The sequence below is a fragment of the Anabrus simplex genome, chromosome 2, assembly GCF_040414725.1.
Source record: "Anabrus simplex isolate iqAnaSimp1 chromosome 2, ASM4041472v1, whole genome shotgun sequence".
Taxonomy (NCBI): domain Eukaryota; kingdom Metazoa; phylum Arthropoda; class Insecta; order Orthoptera; family Tettigoniidae; genus Anabrus; species Anabrus simplex.
In genome coordinates, this window is record NC_090266.1 from 676,789,936 (window position 1) to 676,810,426 (window position 20,491).

General features: G+C 39.1%; 1 protein-coding gene across 4 annotated transcripts in view; it reads left to right on the forward strand.

Moving 5' to 3' along the window:
• The window catches only part of Pi3K21B (phosphatidylinositol 3-kinase regulatory subunit alpha), a 919,547-nt gene that overhangs the window by 771,273 nt on the left and 127,783 nt on the right, over positions 1 to 20,491 (forward strand). For all 4 annotated transcript variants that reach the window (XM_067141251.2, XM_068226250.1, XM_067141250.2 and 1 more), the window contains one exon: positions 7,180 to 7,308. In XM_067141251.2, the coding sequence (XP_066997352.2) occupies positions 7,180 to 7,308 (129 nt within the window). The remainder of the gene's footprint in view (positions 1 to 7,179; positions 7,309 to 20,491) is intronic.

Sequence of the window (20,491 nt, forward strand, 5' to 3'; positions counted from 1 at the left end):
GAATTGTGGCATCGACGTTGTGAAAAATGTGTGCGGCTGCAGCGAGATTGCGTCAAAAAGTGACACAAATTTCATACTTTCCATGTGATTAGTTAGTGAGAAAAAAATTGGAGGTGTTATATCTTGAATGCACCTTGTAACAGCAGTTATGTACATCATTCCTAACTTCTTGTGGTACACATCAAAACATTGTATGCTGAGGGTCACATTGCAATTTTGACAATAGGATCTAGGTTCTTCTTCTACTCTTTACTCATTTTCAAAGGACAGTAACCTGTTTGATTCTCCCTTACAATATCTTTTGCTTTAAATTCCGGGGATCAGAGATGAATTAGGAGGTCTCTGTTTTTTTTTTTGCTACTTGCTTTACGTCGCACCGACACAGATAGGTCTTATGGCGACGATGGGACAGGGAAGGCCTGGGAGTGGGAAGGAAGCGGCCGTGGCCTTAATTAAGGTACAGCCCCAGCATTTGCCTGGTATGAAAATGGGAAACCACGGAAAACCATTTTCAGGGCTGCCGACAGTGGGGTTCGAACCTACTATCTCCCGAATACTGGATACTGCCCGCACTTAAGCGACTGCAGCTATCGAGCTCGGTGAGGTCTCTGTTAGTGAGAAAGTTGTCAAATAACATTATGTGACTCCTAGGATTGTCGATACAGTCTATCATGTTCAGAACATGGAATCTTAGTAACATATTCTTTCACCCTCGGTCTGATTCTTTGCATAATATAGATTGAAATTGAAACAGTAAACACTTGATCCGCACAGGGCCCGTAACTTGTAACCAAATCTAGCCTTTTGTGAACTGTTTCAGGTTATTATTATACCCGTAGTATTTCACTATCACTTCATCCACCGCTGGACATTCTTCAAACACTCCAAACAGTTGAAATTCAGCATTTACCATCTCAATAAGAGGCCGTATTTTGAAGCCTGTGTCACTCTCGATTTTATTGACAAGATCATTACTGCAAAAATGAATTAGTCTCGTCAACTTCAGATATCTAATTTTTGGCATTGCTTCCTTGACAATTTCTACACCTAAGTCTTCATCTTTGACCAATACACTCTTTCTGAATGTAATCTGTGGCATCCAGTAAAGATCAGAAACCATACAAAACCTCTTAGTTCGTGAGGGCTGAGAGTGAAATCTGGGATGTTCTTTTACTTACAAGATATCAAATAGTTTCCCTTGCTATATGTTCAAATATCACTCCATGAAAAAAAAAAATTCAAAGATTTCTCTTGGTAAGAGGAATTTGAGTTCGTACTTCATTCTCCCCAGTCTCACCTTGGTATTTTCTCTAATACGGCACTTTTGTATATTGGGTATTTTCTTTCTTCCAGTCTGCTTTCTCCTTAGTAAAGAGACACCCTTTTCTTGATTTACCAAAGTAACTAGCTGGAATTATTGGAGCAAACTTTTCTCTTTCACCATGTTTCTGTAAAAGGAGCAAAATGCTGAATATAAAATTTAAATATAATTCACTGTACTACAAGCCAAGACAGTCAAGGGGACCTCACACAGTGTACAGAGTGATAATCTAAGTGGTAACTAGTTCACAAATGCAGCATTTGCAAATGGTCAACAATGCTTGAGAATGCCCAAATGCCCAGCATCGTCATTTGAGGACACTCAGTTTACAACAAAAATTACTCAACATCAGTGCAGCAAATAAAAGCAAACCATGAATGTACAACAAATTAGAGGCTTTGTATGCAATATTCTAGCAGTATAGAAGTCACAAACAGAAATCCCAGAAAACAATGCTCTAAAAAATGGGAATTTGCAAAATAATTCTTTGCAGGTCATGGAAAACTTTGCTTAACTTTTGAGATATCTCAATAATTTACTTCATAATGATTAATGGTATTCGACAGTAGTCCACTGAGAATGGGTACCAAATCCAAAGGAATCATGGTAGATTCTCTAACTTTTGCCTATGACATCGCCATTCTGTCAAACGACGTGGAAACTACTAGGATACAAATTGAGCTGTTACAGGAAATTGCTGAACAAACTGGCCTGGATATCATTTGAAAAAAAAACAGAAGTAATGACTAACATCAAAGACACATCACCAAAACTCCCGATGGAATACAGGGACATCAGGAGAGTACAACATTTTTTAAGTACCTTTCTGAGATCATCATGAAAAATGGACTGGACAAGGAAGGGCTTGGGGAACGAATGTGCAAACTTGAAATAGCCTACCAAATGTCACACACGATCTACAGCAAAAAATGCCTTTCCCAGAACACTAAGATATGTCACTATGAAATGGTTTTGAAGCCAATAGTTAGGTATGCAGCCAAACCCTATCCCTAAATGCCAATTAAGGACTCATTGAAGAATTGGAGAAAAAAAAAAAAAAGCCCAGAATCATTAGAGGAATCATGGGATCCAACTACAGGTATGGCAGCCACCAAAAAAGATCCAACAAGAAAGTCTATAACAAAATAGAGAAAATTACAGACACGATCCGCAAAAAAAGGCACGATTTTACTGTCACCTCAGACGAATGGATGGAAACAGGTTGACCTAACAGATTTTTCACTCGTTTGGTGGTTCAAAACCCAAAACCACGATGCCTTGGTTTAGAAACACCAAAGACGACTTTCAAGTGTTACAGATCAAACCGGAAGATGCCTTTGACCGATAGTTTTCCGAAAAGAGATAGTAATGAATGGGCTAAACCAAGACAAACAACTGAAAAGAAGACAGTGTCCTTTGTACAGAGGAATACAAGCAGGCCCACTCAGAAAGAATGAGGGAATTCTGGGATCAAAATAATGTGCACTAGATACAACACACATAACAAGGTCAGCTTTATACGGTATAAATAACTACTGTGCAGATAAAAAACCATGAGAATGTCCTTGTCATAATAATTATAATGTTATTGATTTTATGTCCCATTAACTACCATTCTTGTATGGTTATCAGAGATGCTGAGGCACTGGAATTTTGTTCTGCTGGAGTTCTTTAACACGACAGAAATCTAACAACACGGTTTGGGGTGGTAATTATTGTTTTAAAAGGAAGTATAACTAGGCAACCATCCTTTATTGACATTAATCAGAGGGGGAAAAATAGAAGGCGTCCAACACTTCAAAAAGTGAAGGTATCGGCCAAAGAAAGACAAGGGCCACGAAGGGCGTGAAAATTAAAGTCTCTGTAGGCCTCGTAAACCTAATACCGTCGAGATTGGAAAAGAAAAAGACTTGACCACGGGAAGTCAGATAGGATAGATGAAAGTGAGGAGCCTGGCACAAGTAAGTCGAAACAATGACAGGACTTGGCTAAGGGTCCCATGGTCTTCAATCCATACTCCCAATGTAAGACCTCTGGGGCCCCTTCTACTCGCCTCTTAAAACAGGCAGGGGATACCATGGGTGTTATTCCATCATCCCCTCCCTCCCACAGGGGGGATGTACTGATACAAGGCTGGCATATTTAAGCACCTTCAAATATCACCAGACTAAGCCAAAATCGAACTAACCTACTTGTATTCGGAAGGGCAGCAGCCTATTATCTTCTTCATTAAGCCTGGCAATGACCGTGTCCATAGCCAAGCCATCATAGATCATACGACGTCAGATCACTTAGCATTATTATATAGGGTATTTGGAAGGTAAGTACAAATATTTTTCTGTAGGTTATTGGCGGGGCCATGAATTCATAATGATGTCAAAATAATGTGCTATTTAAAAAAGAAAAAATGAAGTTGAAAATATGATGTTTGTAACTAAGGTAATATTTAATGATGAACCACTTGGGGCTTTCCTGACACACACTACAATATTTTCCAGTGTGGAAATATTTGCTCTTTTATGTGGAACATTTTCATACAACTTACCCATACATACTCTATTACCTGAAGCTGCAGTGCAGTGATGTACTTAGGAATTGTTTCTTGCACATTACGCAAGCGGAATACATCCTGAAGCCACACTGAAGTGATGTGTTCAGCTGCAGTGCAGTGATGTACTTAGAATTGCTTCTTTAATATTATGCATGCATACTGCCTGAAGCATAGTATGGCAGGCCAACAAAGCTACTACCTACCTCACAAACTTTGCATTCTACCTCAAGCTCCTCCCTCAGACAAACCATTCACTAAATTTAATAAATCATATTTTACGAACTATGGACGTTATTGCCTTCTGTAAGGTTGTTTGTATTTATTTCCCAAACACCCTGTTAATAATAATGTTACTGATTTTTCGTCCCACTAACTACAATTTTATAGTTTTTGGAGAGACTGAGGTGCTGGGATTTTGTCCTGGAGTAGTTCCTTAACGTGCCAGTAAATCTACTGACACAAGACTGTTGTATTTGAGCACCTTCAAATACCACTGGATTGAGCCAGGATCGAGCCTCCCAAGTTGGACTCGGAAGACTAGCATTCTACCATCTGAGCTACTCAGCCTGGAACCCTGTTAAGATTTTATTTACCCTGTCCTGAAATATACTTGATGTGTCAACCTCAAGTCTCGTATTAGTATTGTAAAGGAGGGTTGTGAAATGGCTTTGGAAAGATGGCTGGATTAGTGTGAGTGCTGAGGATGGTTGTTGAATCTCAAAAAAGGGAAGGGATGTGGATATTTAACAGTGAAACTAGATATTCTGACTGAAAATATCCATTTAAAATCCTTTTGAAGGAAGTTCAGGTCAGCTGCATGTCTCCTGATGTGCAGTGGTGATACATGCTCCTGAATTTTCATTATCTTCCTATATCTCAGGCTGTGAGGATGTTAGGTCTTACATACGAGCAACTGAAATTTGATTCCCTGATGGTTCGATAATGCTGATCAGATTGATCTCTTCAACTCTTAAACATGGTTGCAGGATGGAAATCTACTGCAAAAAATAATATAAATTAAACTAGTGTTTCTTGCATCCGGGAGATAGTAGGTTCGAATCCCACTATCGGCAGCCCTGAAGATGGTTTTCCGTGGTTTCCCATTTTCACACCAGGCACATGCTGGGGCTGTACCTTAATTAAGGCCACGGCCGCTTCCTTCCAACTCCTAGGCCTTTCCTATCCCATCGTTGCCATAAGACCTGTGTCGGTGTGACGTAAAGCCCCTAGCAAAAAAAAAAAAAAAAAAAAAAACTAGTGTTCTCCATAGTCTCATGGTGGTGTTACTTTGGGCTATTAATAGTAGTATTTTTGTTGGATAACATTTTGTCACTAGAAATTTAATTTCATATTTGTTTAGAATTCGCATGGTCTAGGCTGTAACTGTTCCCTCTCGTCATAACACATTGGGAGATGAAAGTTATTATCTTGGGACACATGAATATCAAATAAACTATTTGTGGCTTGCCCGCAAATTGCCACGCAAATAGAAACAATTAACATTCCATGGTTCCCCATTTCTCTATGTAATGTTTGGGCGCCATGGTTACAGTTTTAAATAAAACTGTAAACCAAAATTTATATTTACTAGCATAGAGACTTATTCTTAAATCACAGGGGTAGGATTTTAAATAATGAACCATTAAGTATCGCTTAAGAAAGAAAATTAACGCAATATAAAATACAAATGAATTTATTATACAAAAAAAAATGAGATGAATCGGAAAAGTTTCCTTAAAGCGTGGAGGAATTTATAATTTACTGAATTTACTAATGCTTGCTTTATCTAATTGAAGCTCACCAATTGCAGCTTTCGTTGACGTCATCTGGTTTCCGTGGTTACTCGTTCTCTTCTTCTCGATGTAGACTTTGCTCCATGGACATCCTTCCTTCCTTCTCTTATATGGTACGGGCTATCTGGACTAGCACTCCCTATTTGCCTAGTCTTTAAATTAGACATTGGCCCTATACTTGTAAAAACTGATCAGCGTTGATCGTATGAGGAGAAAATTCAGAGATATGAATTTTTCCATATTAGTAGAAATCTCAATCCAACTGAGCTATACTATTTATACGGTACAGACTTGTACCAAAATTCCGTAGACTTGAACTAAACATAGTTCTTCGTCCACAATATTTACTGAAAATAACACAAGCCGTAAGTTTGTTTCGTGTCACGCAGATCCGATAACATTACCGCACGTAAGTACTGTATCGAAGCGATAACACATTGTACAAAAGTAACTATGTCACGGAGCGACCACACACTGTTTCAAAAATCAAATCACGTCGTTCAAAGTAGATGTTCACAGTAGAAGTAGTAGTGATGGAGTATCTCGTTAGGTTGTAAGGTTGAAAGGTCGTAAGGTTGTTAGGTCCCGTTCTCGTGTTGAGAATCAGTATATATCCGGGCTCACCCCCACTCTTGGTAACAGTTCAATCTCAAAACTCATATACAACGAAGTATCTGATTCGATAGATCGAAGCATCAACTCCCCTTCTCTTCTTCCTCGACAAGTCCAGAAGGCGTGGCGATGATATAGCTGACCAGCTTGCAAGCCTCGCGCACGGGTCGCTGTTTACTAGCCTTGGTCATAAAATAAACCCATGACTCACGCAAAATCCCAAGCTTCAAGAATAACCCTCCGTATACACAAATATGAGATGAAATGAAAACAACTATGTCTCAACATATTGACCGTATTTACAACATAATGAATTCTTATCCTACATAATATAATAATTTAAATAATAAAACGATGTCATCATATATACAGTATGATTCCAAAATGCCTTGATTACAAATGATTGACGTTGAATAAATATGTTATTACAAATAATTGCCGATGGCGGATAAACTTGATATCAAATGATATCGCGTAAAATGATATTATATTAAATTAGTAGGGCTGGAGAAGCCTGGACGGTTACAAGGCTGTGTGCATTAATTTTTTATAAACGTATGTAGTAAATATTTACACACAAATTTCTTTCTTTGTCTCTGTATGTTAAAAAAAGATATGGAAGTCCATTGTTCAATATTCTTGTTTGAAAACGAGAAATTGATATGGTACCAAATAACAGTTACTTTTGAAGTTTTCTGATCCAACTATTGCTTCTGCCCATGATATCATTTTGATTGATAGTCTTCATTTTAGATAACAAATTGCATGCTATTATTCTCTGATTGTTCCATGAACTTAACTGTATTGTTTGTGTTGGTTTTGAAGTACCAGTACTCATCCCGAGTGAATATATTACTTGTCTCAAGGGAAATCTGTAATTGTGTTGTTGATTTTGTTTATAGATGTTGCCAGCGTTGAGCTCTCAGAATATGAACCTCATTGCATCGCAAGTGCTCTGAAAAAGTTTCTGCGTGAGCTTCCAGATCCTGTAATTCCAGTCCAGTGGTACGATCGCTTCTTGGAGGCTTCCCGTAAGTGTCATGTTAGACGAGTTGACATTTAATTTTTAATAATATTCATGGTTATGCTCTTGATATTCATCAGAGGGTTTCATTTCCTTTCTTACATCTGGTTTATCAATTATTTACATTTTCTTAAACTGTAGGGATGCTCTGCAAGAGAAATAGGAAGACATAGTTAGTTGGTTCAGTTCTTCCTAGACACTGCACATATTTGGCAACCATCTTGAGTGTGTTTTTATTGCAGACTTTTCCACATCTGTTCCAGCACAATAGTGGGACGTATGTGTATAGTAATCGCCACGTAACGAAATACCCCAGAAAGTAAATATCGCCGCCCGATGCTCTTCTTTTCTCTTTTTTGTAATGGCTGATCACTGCTGCCAACCTGCCTGGTTACATATTAAAATCACCAGACATAACCAAACAAACTAACCTCAATGTAAACACCGATAATAAATGTTTCCCTACCCTAGTAAATGATAAAAGTTAAGATGAAATAAATCAAGATATTCATAATTAAGTCGGTTTCCACGCTCCATGAGAAATTTAGGAAATAAACACCCTTTCTCACTCAAATTAATGTTACATATATCTGTCTTTATTTTGATATGCAGTAGGCGTACTATAACCATATTCTTGAAAATAGGGGCGTGTTAAACGATGCAATTTGTTTAATAAGTCTTTGCAGTGTGATTTTCGAAAGTCCAATGACTTCCCTTTCTTTTGCGCGAACATTTCCTTCTCTCTTCAATACCGGTAACCCGTAGCCTAAGGAGAGAGATTGGGCATATTTTCAGCCTGCAGGCTGGTTATATCTTCACGGTTATCAGGAAACATATAGGAATACTAATGTGCCAAGCTACGTGAACGGAAATTAGGTCAGCTTCAAGCTCACTGCAGAATTGAATATTAGTTCTACTATCTACTTCTATCGTTTTCACATACACCGAGGTGCCAGTATTTCGTCCCGCAAGAGTTCTTTATGTACCAGTAGATCTAGACATGAGGCTGGAGTATTTGAGCACTTTCAAATACCGCCGAACTCGAATCGCCAACCTGAGCTAGTCATACATTCTCTCCTTCACTCGCTTAAAATAATGTTAAACATTTCCTGCCTTTATTCTGATTCTGATGTATGCATTACTATAACTGCATTCTTAAAGAAAGGGGGGAGGGAATATAGATTGAATAATTCATTGCGATTTCTGCAAGTTCAAGGACTTACCACATAAGACATATGTCCTTCCTTTTAATAATAATGCTAACAGCTTTACATCCCACTAAGAACTTTTACGGTTTTCGGCATTTGGCATTTTAAACATATTTTCAGCTTACAAGTTGGTGTATCTCAAGCTTTCAACATTACGGAAACCAATGTACAGGAGCACTATGAGTCAAACAACATTACCAGATTTTTACATATATATTGGCTTAAATCACATGAAGACAGGTTGTGATGCAAGAATTGGATAGGAAAGAGGGCTAGGATTTAAGATGTAAATAAGCGTACAGACACAGCACTAGCCTGAAATGAAAATGACGGGCAAAAAAAAACTTCAGACCTGCCAACTGTGGGGTTCGAATACATCACCATCTCCTGAAACCAAGCTAACAGCAATGTGATCAAACTGCACAGCCAGTTCACTCAGTTTCCTATGACGCGTAATAGGCCTACCACATGGGCGACCCACTTACCTGTATATGGATCTTCAATTCTTCAATTATTTTTTTTTTTGCTAGTTGCTTTACGTCGCACCGACACAGATAGGTCTTATGGCGACGGTGGGACAGGGAAGGGCTAGGAGTGGGAAGGAAGCGGCCGTGGCCTTAATTAAGGTACAGCCCCAGCATTTGCCTGGTGTGAAAATGGGAAACCACGGAAAACCATTTTCAGGGCTGCCGACAGTGGGGTTCGAACCTACTATCTCCCGAATACTGGATACTGGCCGCACTTAAGCGACTGCAGCTATCGAGCTCGGTGGTTCTTCAATTATACATGTATGCAAAAAAACATTATGCACCTTAGTAAGAGGTACTTCCCTAGTTGGTTCTCTGATTGGTGCACGTATAACAAATATGTTTGGGAAGAAATACTTTTATTTTATATTTATTTATATCATAAAGAAGTCATGTTGTCATAGCAAAACGAATATGCAACGAAGAAATGAATCCGAAGAGATAAGCATTATTTACTGCATTAAATATTAGTTTATTTACATGTTAAGCGATATGTAGTAGTAATAACAATAACAACAACAAACGTGTGCAATAAGGAAAAAGGAAATAAATACAAGTAAATATAAATATAATTTACAACATTTAGAGCCATTCCATGGTCACTGAATTACAAAGCAGGGGTATGAATAAACAAACATAATAAACATGAATACTAATATTTAAAAAGCAAAAAGCAAAGTCATCTCCGTACAAACCATGAAAGCCATTGGAAAGGGGGAAGGTGAAGGCTTCCACTATCCATGACGTTGGCACTTGGTGGGGTGGGCTGGAGTGGTTAGCTCAACGCATGACCGCCTTTGCCCCCAATAGTTAACTGGTACTCATTTATCATACGCAAAACATTCCTTCCAAATTACGTTAAACCTCTGTCACTCATTATTATTATTATTATTATTATTAATAAATTGCAAATGGGAAATACCCCGGTGGCAACGGTCACTTACAGTAATGTGATAATAAAGTTAACATAATTACCCAACTACAACAAACAAACAAACAAACAACAAGAGTACAAGAAGCAGATATATGGAAGGAAAATATAACAAGAATTACTGCTAGTTTAATATTCTAAATCGAGCAACATCATATACAAATTCACACACAACTTAAGTTTTTACAGTGCTTAACAATTTGGCTTACAATATTATAGGTTGACCTTACTACTAGCTTAACATTATAAGTGATAATAAAGTGAAGTTAAACCGTAATTACCCTACAACAACAACAACAACATTACAACAAGCAAGAAATACTACTAATTAAACTTTCTAAATCCAGTGTCATTATATACATATTCACACACAACTTAAGTATTTCCAGTACTTAACACTACAAATTACAATACTATAGATTGAACTTACTACTAGCTTAACACTACAAGTGATAATAAAGTTAAATCATACTACCCAACAACTACAACAACTCAAGTACAAAAAGGAATTCCATGGAAAAAAATATTACAAGAAATACTACTAGTCATTCTAAATCCAGCATCATGTACAGTTTCATACACAATTTAATTATTTCCAATACTTGCTACTATGGCTTACAAAACTATATATTGAGCTTACTACTAGCTTAACGTTACAAGTGATGATAAAATAAAGTTAAAAACATTGTTAATTAACCAAGAACAACAACAATTACAAAAACATGAGTACAGCAAGCACTTCCCTGGAAAGAGAAAACCACAAGAAAAAGCCTCCCAGTTTCACAATCGAAACCAAGCAGAAAATCACAAATTTAGTGCCCGTAATTTACAACTTTTACTTTTCATTTTACACAAATGGTCTTAAATGACTTGATACCAGAAGGGAATCTATCAAAGACTGCCGCAGGTAATTTATTCCAATCCCTTATGGTCCTGTTGACGAAGGAAAACTTGCCCACATCCGTATGCTGGTTTCTGGCCCTAATTTTATGCTTATGATAATTTCTCGATAAGTATGAGGGAGGTTAGATAGATAGATAAAGAATGGGTGAACCCTGCCTTCGCAGGGCTCCACACGTAGGTCTGTGAAGACCCTTTGTGTCCCTTAAACGGGTTTGCCTAGTCCAGACCTAGTGCTCCTATAAAGGATACCAGTGCCCGGATGTTGGCATTCCTGATGTCTTCCAGGCTCACGAAATGTGAGCCAAGGTATCGATGTCTAGTGCTTGCAAGAGCCTCACACTGACATAACACATGCGCGGACGTCTCCTCCTCCCTACCGCATCTTCTACACATCAGATCCTGACTGATTTTCATGATGTGTAGGTGTCTCTGTAAGGTATTGTGGCCTGTCAACAGTCCAACTACCATTCGCATTCTGGTCCTATTCAAATTTATCAGGACCTTTTTATAACTTTGGCTAGGCCCTTTGATAAGTTCACGTGCCTGCCTTGCTATAGTTAACCTCTTCCAAATGTCTAAGTGAGACTGGTTTGTCCACTGGGATATTACCAGTTTCACGCTTCGGAGTGACACTCCCAGGAAGGGCTCTGGTCCTATAAAAGGACCTTTTGAGCCTTGTTTCGCTAGTTTGTCAGCTTCTTCATTTCCACTGATACCTGTGTGCCCAGGGACCCGTAATAGGGTAATTGAGCTAAATTCACACAGCTGATCTAACATCCTTTGGCATTCACATACCATTTTTGATGTTGTTTTAACTGCACATAGTGCTTTTAACGCTTCCTGGCTATCGCTGCAAATAGTGATACAATGAGGGAGGTTATAACCTATTCCTAATACAACTCCAAGCAGCCCTTCCCGTATAGCTCTTATAAAGACCACACAGGCGAGCTCTAGTTCTTCTAGATTCAAGACTTTCCCAATTAATGGTATTCCTTCTATTCCCAGTTACGAAACGCATCGCTCTTCTTTGAACTTTCTCTAGGGAATTTATTAAACCAACATGCAGATCCATATTCGAGAATGGGTCTTACAACGTATTTATAAGGTTTATTTAAACCTACTAGGGTGGTGAGCACATAAATAAGAATTCAATGAAAGTATTTTCCTTCTGGACCTTCATGCCAGACAGATTTTTTTTTTTAAACAAATTTTTTTTCACTATAATATGATTTATCTATAGAGCAAAACCGCTATGCAGTGTGCGTATCATAGCAATCGAGATGGAATTGGTAATGTACTATGTATCTGTAGAGCCTATATACGACTTTTTACAATTACTTCTAAAGTGAATTTCAGCTGTGTGACAACGCTGAAAAGACTATGGACTTAGAGATTGGCATTCCTGAAGAGGGTTTTCTACACTTTCCCATTTTCACACATTGATTCAAGAGTCTGTATTGACTTGTGACAAAACCACTGTATTCTTCCGAAAACCACTGATAGGGACAGGTTTGGTTGTGATCCACCGAAAACAAATTATAATGACCGGTTAGGTAGTGATCCATCGAAAACCACTGATTGTCGCAGGGTTAGGTTAGGTTTGACAGGATTTGTAATTGAGCGACTGTTGTCATTGAAAAAACTGTCGTGACGACTGAAGGCAATAAACATAAAACTGAATCCATTGGTCTACAAAGTTTTCATTCAGTAGATACGCTAGGAACTGGCGAACCAAAACCGTACATACAAAGTTTACAGGAATCAACAAAACAGGATATTAATTCGTGGTACTCATTGTTCTTTAAAGAGAAGAAATATCCTGTCAACAATAGCTGCAGTGAACATGCTTTTTCACTATTATTGTCTGGCCCCATGGCTAAATGGTTAGCGTGCTGGCCTTTGGTCACAGGGTGTGGGTTTGATTCTCGACAGGGTGGGGAATTTGAACCACCGTTGGTTAATTTCTCTGGCACGGGGGCTGGGTGTATGTCGTCTTCATCAACATTTCACTATTATTGTGTAAAATAGAAACTTACTAGTTTTGACAAGTACAGTATGTTCAACAGCGACTCCTGAATGATGACGGGCATGATGTCCAACCTCACTAATCTATGTTCCAGACTATTTCTACTTAAAAAATTGTATTTGTCCTTTAATGTGATTTTGCAACTTTTGCTGAATATTTATGTGGCTGAAATGAAGGTGGATAAGCTACATGGTCTCCTTTATATAGGAAGAATGTATCGTGGAAATTAACTCAATTTCGGTTTCATGTACATTACAGTTTCTCTAAGATATATTGATAGTAATTCAGTCATGTACGACGACGATGTATTTCATGGTAAAGACAGCTGCCTCTGTGGATCAGTGGTAGAGTGACGGCCTCCGAATCCCAATATAGCGGGTTCAAACCCGGCAGAGGTAGTCGGATTTTTGAAGGGCAGAAAAAAGTCCATTCGACACTTCATGTCGTACGATGTCGGCATGTAAAAGATCTCTGGTGACACATTTGGTGTTTACCCGACAAAATTCATTAAATCTCAGCCACAGACGCCCAAGAGAGTTTCGGTTTACTCGGTCTGCCATCTAGTGGGCCTAGAGTATAACGGAACGTCAAAATTGACGAGCAGACAGCCAGATGGCGTCAACTTGAAATGTCTGCACATGGTAGCTGAGGCCATACGATTATTATTATTATTATTATTATTGTTATTATGGTAAAGACGAATTACTTTGCAATGCTATCTATCTTAATGGTAATGTACTATGTACCTCTACTAGTGTAGGCTACTGAGTGCTTGATTCGAAGCAGTGTATCGATTCATTCAGTGTCCGAGTGAATCGATTCACAGGAACGGCAAGCTCACGGCACACAAATCATGCACAATCACGGCTCAGTGAGCCACACGACACACACGGCTCCTTATAGGCACACTGGACACTGGCGGGGAGTCGAGCTTTCGCTGCAGCGAGCCACAGTGAATCATGGCACACTGAAAGAATCGTACGCAGTCATGGATCAGTGAGACACAACACACACATGGTTCATTATCGGTACACTGGACATTGGCGGGGAGCCGAACTTCCTCTGAAGCAATACATACAGAGTCATGGTACACTGAAAAAATCGTATGCTATAATGGACTCTCGAGCTCAGCTCATTTGAAAATAATACCTATTTGCATCCACTGTCCTCTTCTTACAGGGAGTTTTAAACAATACATGGATTTATTTGCAGTGTTAAAAAGATAGAACACAATTCCAAAGTACCTAGGTTGTAAGTAGGTAGTCAATTAGGTTATTCTAATTACTGTATTAGTTTAATCAATCAGTATCTTTATAACTAGTTGACGTTCGACAATTACTTAAACTCAGCTCTCTAGCCTCCACACCTGGCTGAGTGGCTCAAACGGTCGAGGCGCTGGCCTTCTGAACCCAACTTGGCAGGGCCGAGCTCAGTGCGGTGGTATTTGAAGGTGCTCAGCCTCATGTCAGTAGATTTACTGACACATAAAAGAGCTCCTGCAGGACTAAATTCCAGCACCTCGACGTCTCAAAAAAAACCTAAAAGTTGATAGTGGGACATAAAGCCAATAACATTATTATTTAGCCTACCCTATGACTATGAGTCATGCTCATGACCACTCGAAAATGTCTGTTTTATATTTGGAAGAACCACTCGGTATTCTCTTAGTTTGTATGTCGCATCATTGCACAATACTTCAATAATCGAATCACGAGGTTACCGATGTACGTGGACAGTGAGTATGTAAGTAGACTGATGCAATAGATTAAATAAATGATGTTTAATCAGAAAACCAGTGGGCTACTGTACATCTCCTGTAGCCTATACAAAATATGACGATTTTAAAAAAGCCTCTGCTGATAGAAAAAGACATTTTCAAAGATGACCGAGTTAGCTGGCCGTGCGTTTAGGGTCGCGTAGCTATGAGCTTGCATTCGGGGAATGGTGGGTTCAAATCCTACCGTCGGCAGCCGTTAAAATGGTTTTCGGTGGTTTCCCATTTTCACACCAGACACATGCTTGTGCTGTACCTTAATTAAGACCACGGCCGCTTCCTTCCCACTTCTAGCCCTTTCCTATCTCTTCTATCCTCTTTGTCGCCATAAGACCTATCTGTGTTGGTGCGACGTAAAGCAAATTGATTTATATTTAATATGTGGGCTACTTATTGTGGACACAGGTATTTTTATATGTAATTCTCTCTATATATATACAGTATACGTGAGTTGTGACTTTCAGAGAACTGTGGAAAACCATTAGATTAGTGATGGGACATTCGATTCATTTTACTGAATCGATTCATTTGATTCCGTTCACGTTACTGAATCGATACAGTGATCCGATTCACGGCTCATTGGTCACCGCTCCTACTGCATCTGTGTAGTATGTGCTGGTAAGACAGCAGCAACAGCATTCAGTGCTCGCAGCTGCCATCTGGTCTTCATACTATGAACTCCTTTCTTAGAAAAAATGTTAGTTACTCTAATACATCGAAGGTTTCCGGCGACGCAAGGTGGGAAAGGTTAGGAAGGTAGCAGCCATGGCCTGAATTAAGGTACAGTCCCAGCATTTCCTGGTGTGAAAATGGGGAAACTACGGAAAAACCATCTTAACGGCTGCCGACGGTGGGATTCAAACCCACCATCCCCCGAATGCAAGCGCATAGCCACGCGATATTAACCGCACGACAACTCGCTCAGTCTTTTAAAAAAAAGTATTTTTCTATCAGCTGAGGATTTTTTTAAATCGTCATATGTTGTATAGGCTACCCGACATGTACAGTAGCCCGCTGGTTTTCTGATTCAACATACTGTTATTGCGTCTGTCCACATATGATTGAAGTCTTGTGCAACGATGCGACATATGAACTGAGAGAATACTGAGCCGTTCTTCCCAATATAAAACAGGTACTTTTGAGTGGCCATGACTCATGAGCATGACTCATAGTCATAGGGCAGGCTAGAGTCGAGTTTAACTGTCAAATGTCAACTAAGTTATAATACTAAGATTCATTAAACTAATAAATAGTATAACCTAATATCCTACCTACTTACTAGCTACTTCAGAATTATGTTGTGACTACCTTTTTAACACTGCAAATAAATCCATCTATTATTTAAATCTCCCTGTAAGAAGAGGACAGTGAATGCAAATGGGTATTATTTTCAAATGAGCTGAGCTCGAGAGTCCATTATAGCATACGATTCTTTCAGTCTAGCATGGCTCACTGTATGTCTCGCTGCAGCGGAAGCTCAGCTCTCCGCGTGTCCAGTGAGCCGATAAGGAGCCGTGTGTATCATGTGTCTCACTGAGCCGCGCTCGTTCACGATTCTTTCGATGTGCCATGATTCACTGTATGCCTCGCTGCAGCGGAAGCTCAGCTCTCCGCGTGTCCAGTGAGCCGATAAGGAGCCGTGTGTATCATGTGTCTCACTGAGCCGCGCTCGTTCACGATTCTTTCGATGTGCCATGATTCACTGTATGCCTCGCTGCAGCGGAAGCTCGGCTCTCCGCGTGTCCAGTGAGCCGATAAGGAGCCGTGTGTATCATGTGTCTCACTGAGCCGCGCTCGTTCACGATTCTTTCGATGTGCCATGATACACTGTCTCGCTGCAGCGGAAGCTCGGCTCCCCGTCAACGTCCAGTGAGTGCGCCACTCAGCACTGTCCGCTGGGAGTAAGCTGAATCGTGTGCCATGAGCTCGCCTTTCCTGTGAATCGATTCACTCGGACACTTGAATGAATCGATACACTGCCTCGAATCATGCATTCAGTAGCCAACACTACATTAGATAGTGTATAAAATTTAAGTTATGTCAGTATTTTAACAGGCGTACAATGTTTACATCGTGTATTGGTGACAGAGTGCTGTCTCCCTCTCTCTCTCCCCCCCTTGCCCGCTCCTCATCACATTGCGCCACAGCAGTTCTAGATAATTCCACTCCGATTGGACACTGATCCCCACCTGCACATCTATACCGCCCTGTAACTTGTAGATACACAATTCCCACAATTTTGAAATGTAACTTCGTTATATCAGAAAGGACGGGGCAATCAGAAATGTATTATTTCCCAGCAAAGTTATAACATTCTTAATCTCATGGAATGGCTCTTACAATGGTACAGCTAACTCCTCGGCTTCTCTTCTTTCTTCTTCTTCTACATCTTCTTCATCTTCCTCCTCCGATTCACTGCTTCCATGATGAATGACTAGTTCCTCCACTTCAGGAAGACCTCTCACCTCATTATTGTAGAACTCGACAATCTTCTTCTCAGTGTGTTTTACTTCATTTCTCCACATCTCTGCTGTCACCTATAAGATATATTGAAGTATCACAGCCTGACAAGTATATTATAAACTCCACTTGCATATATCCAATAAATAACATTTCCACTTGGCCTACCTGATCAAGAGATTCTTTCCACACAGCTGTAGCTCTGTCCAATCCGTGACCAGGTCTTGAAGCCACTGTTTTGTTATAATACTGTTTTGCCACAGACCATACAAATTCGATGGCATTGAAAAATGAGTGGTATGGAGGAAGTCGTAAGACAGTATGGCCTTCACTGTGCAGCATCTCGTCAACAATGTACCTGGTTTTAAAGAAACAGAGAAATATTGTTATGCATACATGAAAGTCAAATACACGAGTGTAAACAACATTATCTAAACTTATGTTTACGTGCTTCTGTACCTCTTTAAGTGACTTCGATTCATATTACACAACCTTTGCAGCTCATCTTTTGTGGCATTTTCTGGTGGAGAAACTCCATTCTGCCTTAACCATGACTGTAAATTAAAGGAAAAATAAAAATTAATTTCTGTAACATCATTAAACATCATTCAGTAGAAGGAAATATTCAATTAAGTATAATTACCACTAATTGATCCTTCCTCCATTTCGTTGTTGGTTGATGCTCAACAAGCTTACAGTGATATGGTGCATTATCCATTACAATAACACAGGGTCCTATATTTCTTAATCCTACGATTAATTGCGTCTTCACCCACATCTGAAATTTCTCGCTGTTCATAGCACCATGGTAATCCTGATTCTCTTCAAGTTTGTAGCAAATATCAAATCAGCACCTGTAAGAATTTTAAGTTTTAGTATGAAGTTATTTGTTCTAAAAAAAGTATAGGCCTATTAATAAAAAATGTGATTTCTGTTGAATGATACAAAAAGCTGTCTGATTTTAAGTAAAACCAACTACTGTGTAGCAAAGTCACCTGATGATGAAGTCAATTAATTACTACTTACACTACTTTATCGTAACATCTCTCATGAATGTATCTCCATTAGTAGGCCTATATCTGGATTAGAAGTCCACGATCACTTGCATAAAAGATATAAGTATAAACACCCATTTCAATACCTTAGAACAAATGTAATTGCTGCGAACACTGAACCTATATCAGGCAGTAAGAAATAAGAAGCTTGGAAGGTGTTCAACAGTCAGGTATCAAGCACTGATTCAGGTGGAGATTGTCGAATGCAGAATAAACATAATAAATAGGCCTACAATACAAGTAATTTACTGATACAAATATCCAGTAATATTATATGAAAATACACTGAGTAAGTTTTGATTGAAATACCTCTCTAAGGTTAATCATTGGCCTAAAGTGAATACCTGCAAGTCTTTTTAATAACAGTGGAGAAGTCAAAATCAAAAACCACGTACAGAGCTCAATGAGCCGTAAGTTATAATGCCACTTCCGACCTAGTGCCAGTCAATTTCAATCAATCAGTCACCACTGATCTGCACTTAGGACAGAAGATGTAGTTTCAGGGATAGGCCTAGTATTTTCTTCAATAATTGCAAAGAATTTGGAAATTTATTGAACATCTCCCTTGGTAAATTATTCCAATCCCTAACTCCCTTCTTAAAAAAAAACAAATATTTGCCCCACTTTTCATCAACTTTATCACTGTACTGTGATCTTACCTACTTTTAAAATACCACTGAAACGTATTCGTCTACCAATGTCATTCCACACCACCTATCCACCGACAGCTCAGAATATACCACTTAGTCCAGCAACTTGTCTCCTTTCACCCAAGTCTTCCCAGCCCAAACCCGACAAAATTTTTGTAACGCTACTCTTTTGTCAGAAATCACCCACAACAAATCGTGCTTCTGTCTTTTGAACTTTTCCAATTCTCAAACCAAGTAATCCCAGTGAGGGTCTCATACACAGGAACTGTACTTAAGTTGGGGTCTTATCAGAGACTTATGTGCCCCCCCCCTGCATCCGTACTACAAACCCTAAATACCCTCATAACTATGTAAAGAGAGATCACCTCACTACAATAAAATGAAGAAGAACATACCAGGTACAAAGCCATCCTTCGTTCCAGCATGAACAATAACCAGTCTTCCTCCCTCAGACACAGGTCGACGAATTACTCCTTGAACATCATGTCCAGATTTGTGTGGTTTATTCCAGGAGTATGTGGGTGACCCTGAAAGACAAATGCACAACTGAAACCAAAGACACCTGATGAAGATAAATTATTCCAAGATTTTTTAAATATAAAATGTAATATATAACATATATATTCACCATTCATAAAAATCCAAGTCTCATCCAAGAAAACAACAGGTTTTGGTTTCTCACTGTCCTTATTACGCATGTATTCCCTCAGAAAACAGGATCTCTTAAAACAAATGTCTTCATTTTCTCTAACATACGCATAGGGATCACCTTTACTCCACACAAACCCCATGGCCTTCAAAATTCTTCTTAATGATGTTTCGGAGCCCTTGTACAAATAAGTGTCATAATTTGCTTTCATGTGGTCGAAAACCTTTCTTACAGTTACGACTTCTCCTGTGGGAAGAAAAAAGAGAGTTACAAGGGACTCAAAAGAGCTGTATGACAATACATGCACAAAACATTTCTGGGAGCTTATCTCACCTGCGTGCCAATTTCTATAAATAATGTTGCAATAGATTCCTTATGAAGTCACCTTACCTTTATGTAATTTATCATAAATAAACCTTGCTATCGCTTCCTTAGAAAAACTGTCTATGCCGGTCACTGGATGTTCACGCTTTCGGCGTTTACCTGGTGTAGAAAATTCAACTCCCTTCTTGAAATTTCCTATTACTTTTCGGACTAAACCGAAACTACACTGTAAGAATACACACACAGAAATATATTACATACACATATACCGTAAGTCAACATGAATACACAAAGGTTAAGTCTACGAACCGTATCGAAGTCGACACAAGACATGGTACCGGTATAGGCCTAGGCCTACATGATCAGGTTAGGTTAGGTTAGGTTCAGAATGAAATACTGCTCCTTTTCAACTGATTGTCATTATGCCAGAAACTTATCATAGAAACAAGATAAAAACGAACACTTACCCCAGTTAATAATGAAACTCTTGCCATTAGCTTCGTATCACTACGACTGATACCTTCTTCGTCGTCTTCCTGTTTCAATTGCTCGTAGCAATGTACAAGCATTTCTTGACCTGAAGCTTGTAAAGGACGTAACCTTGGTTTCCTTTTCGGAGGAGTTTTTGCAGATTTTTCTTCCTTCTTAGACATCCCAATCGAATTCTGTTCGTATAAGTATGG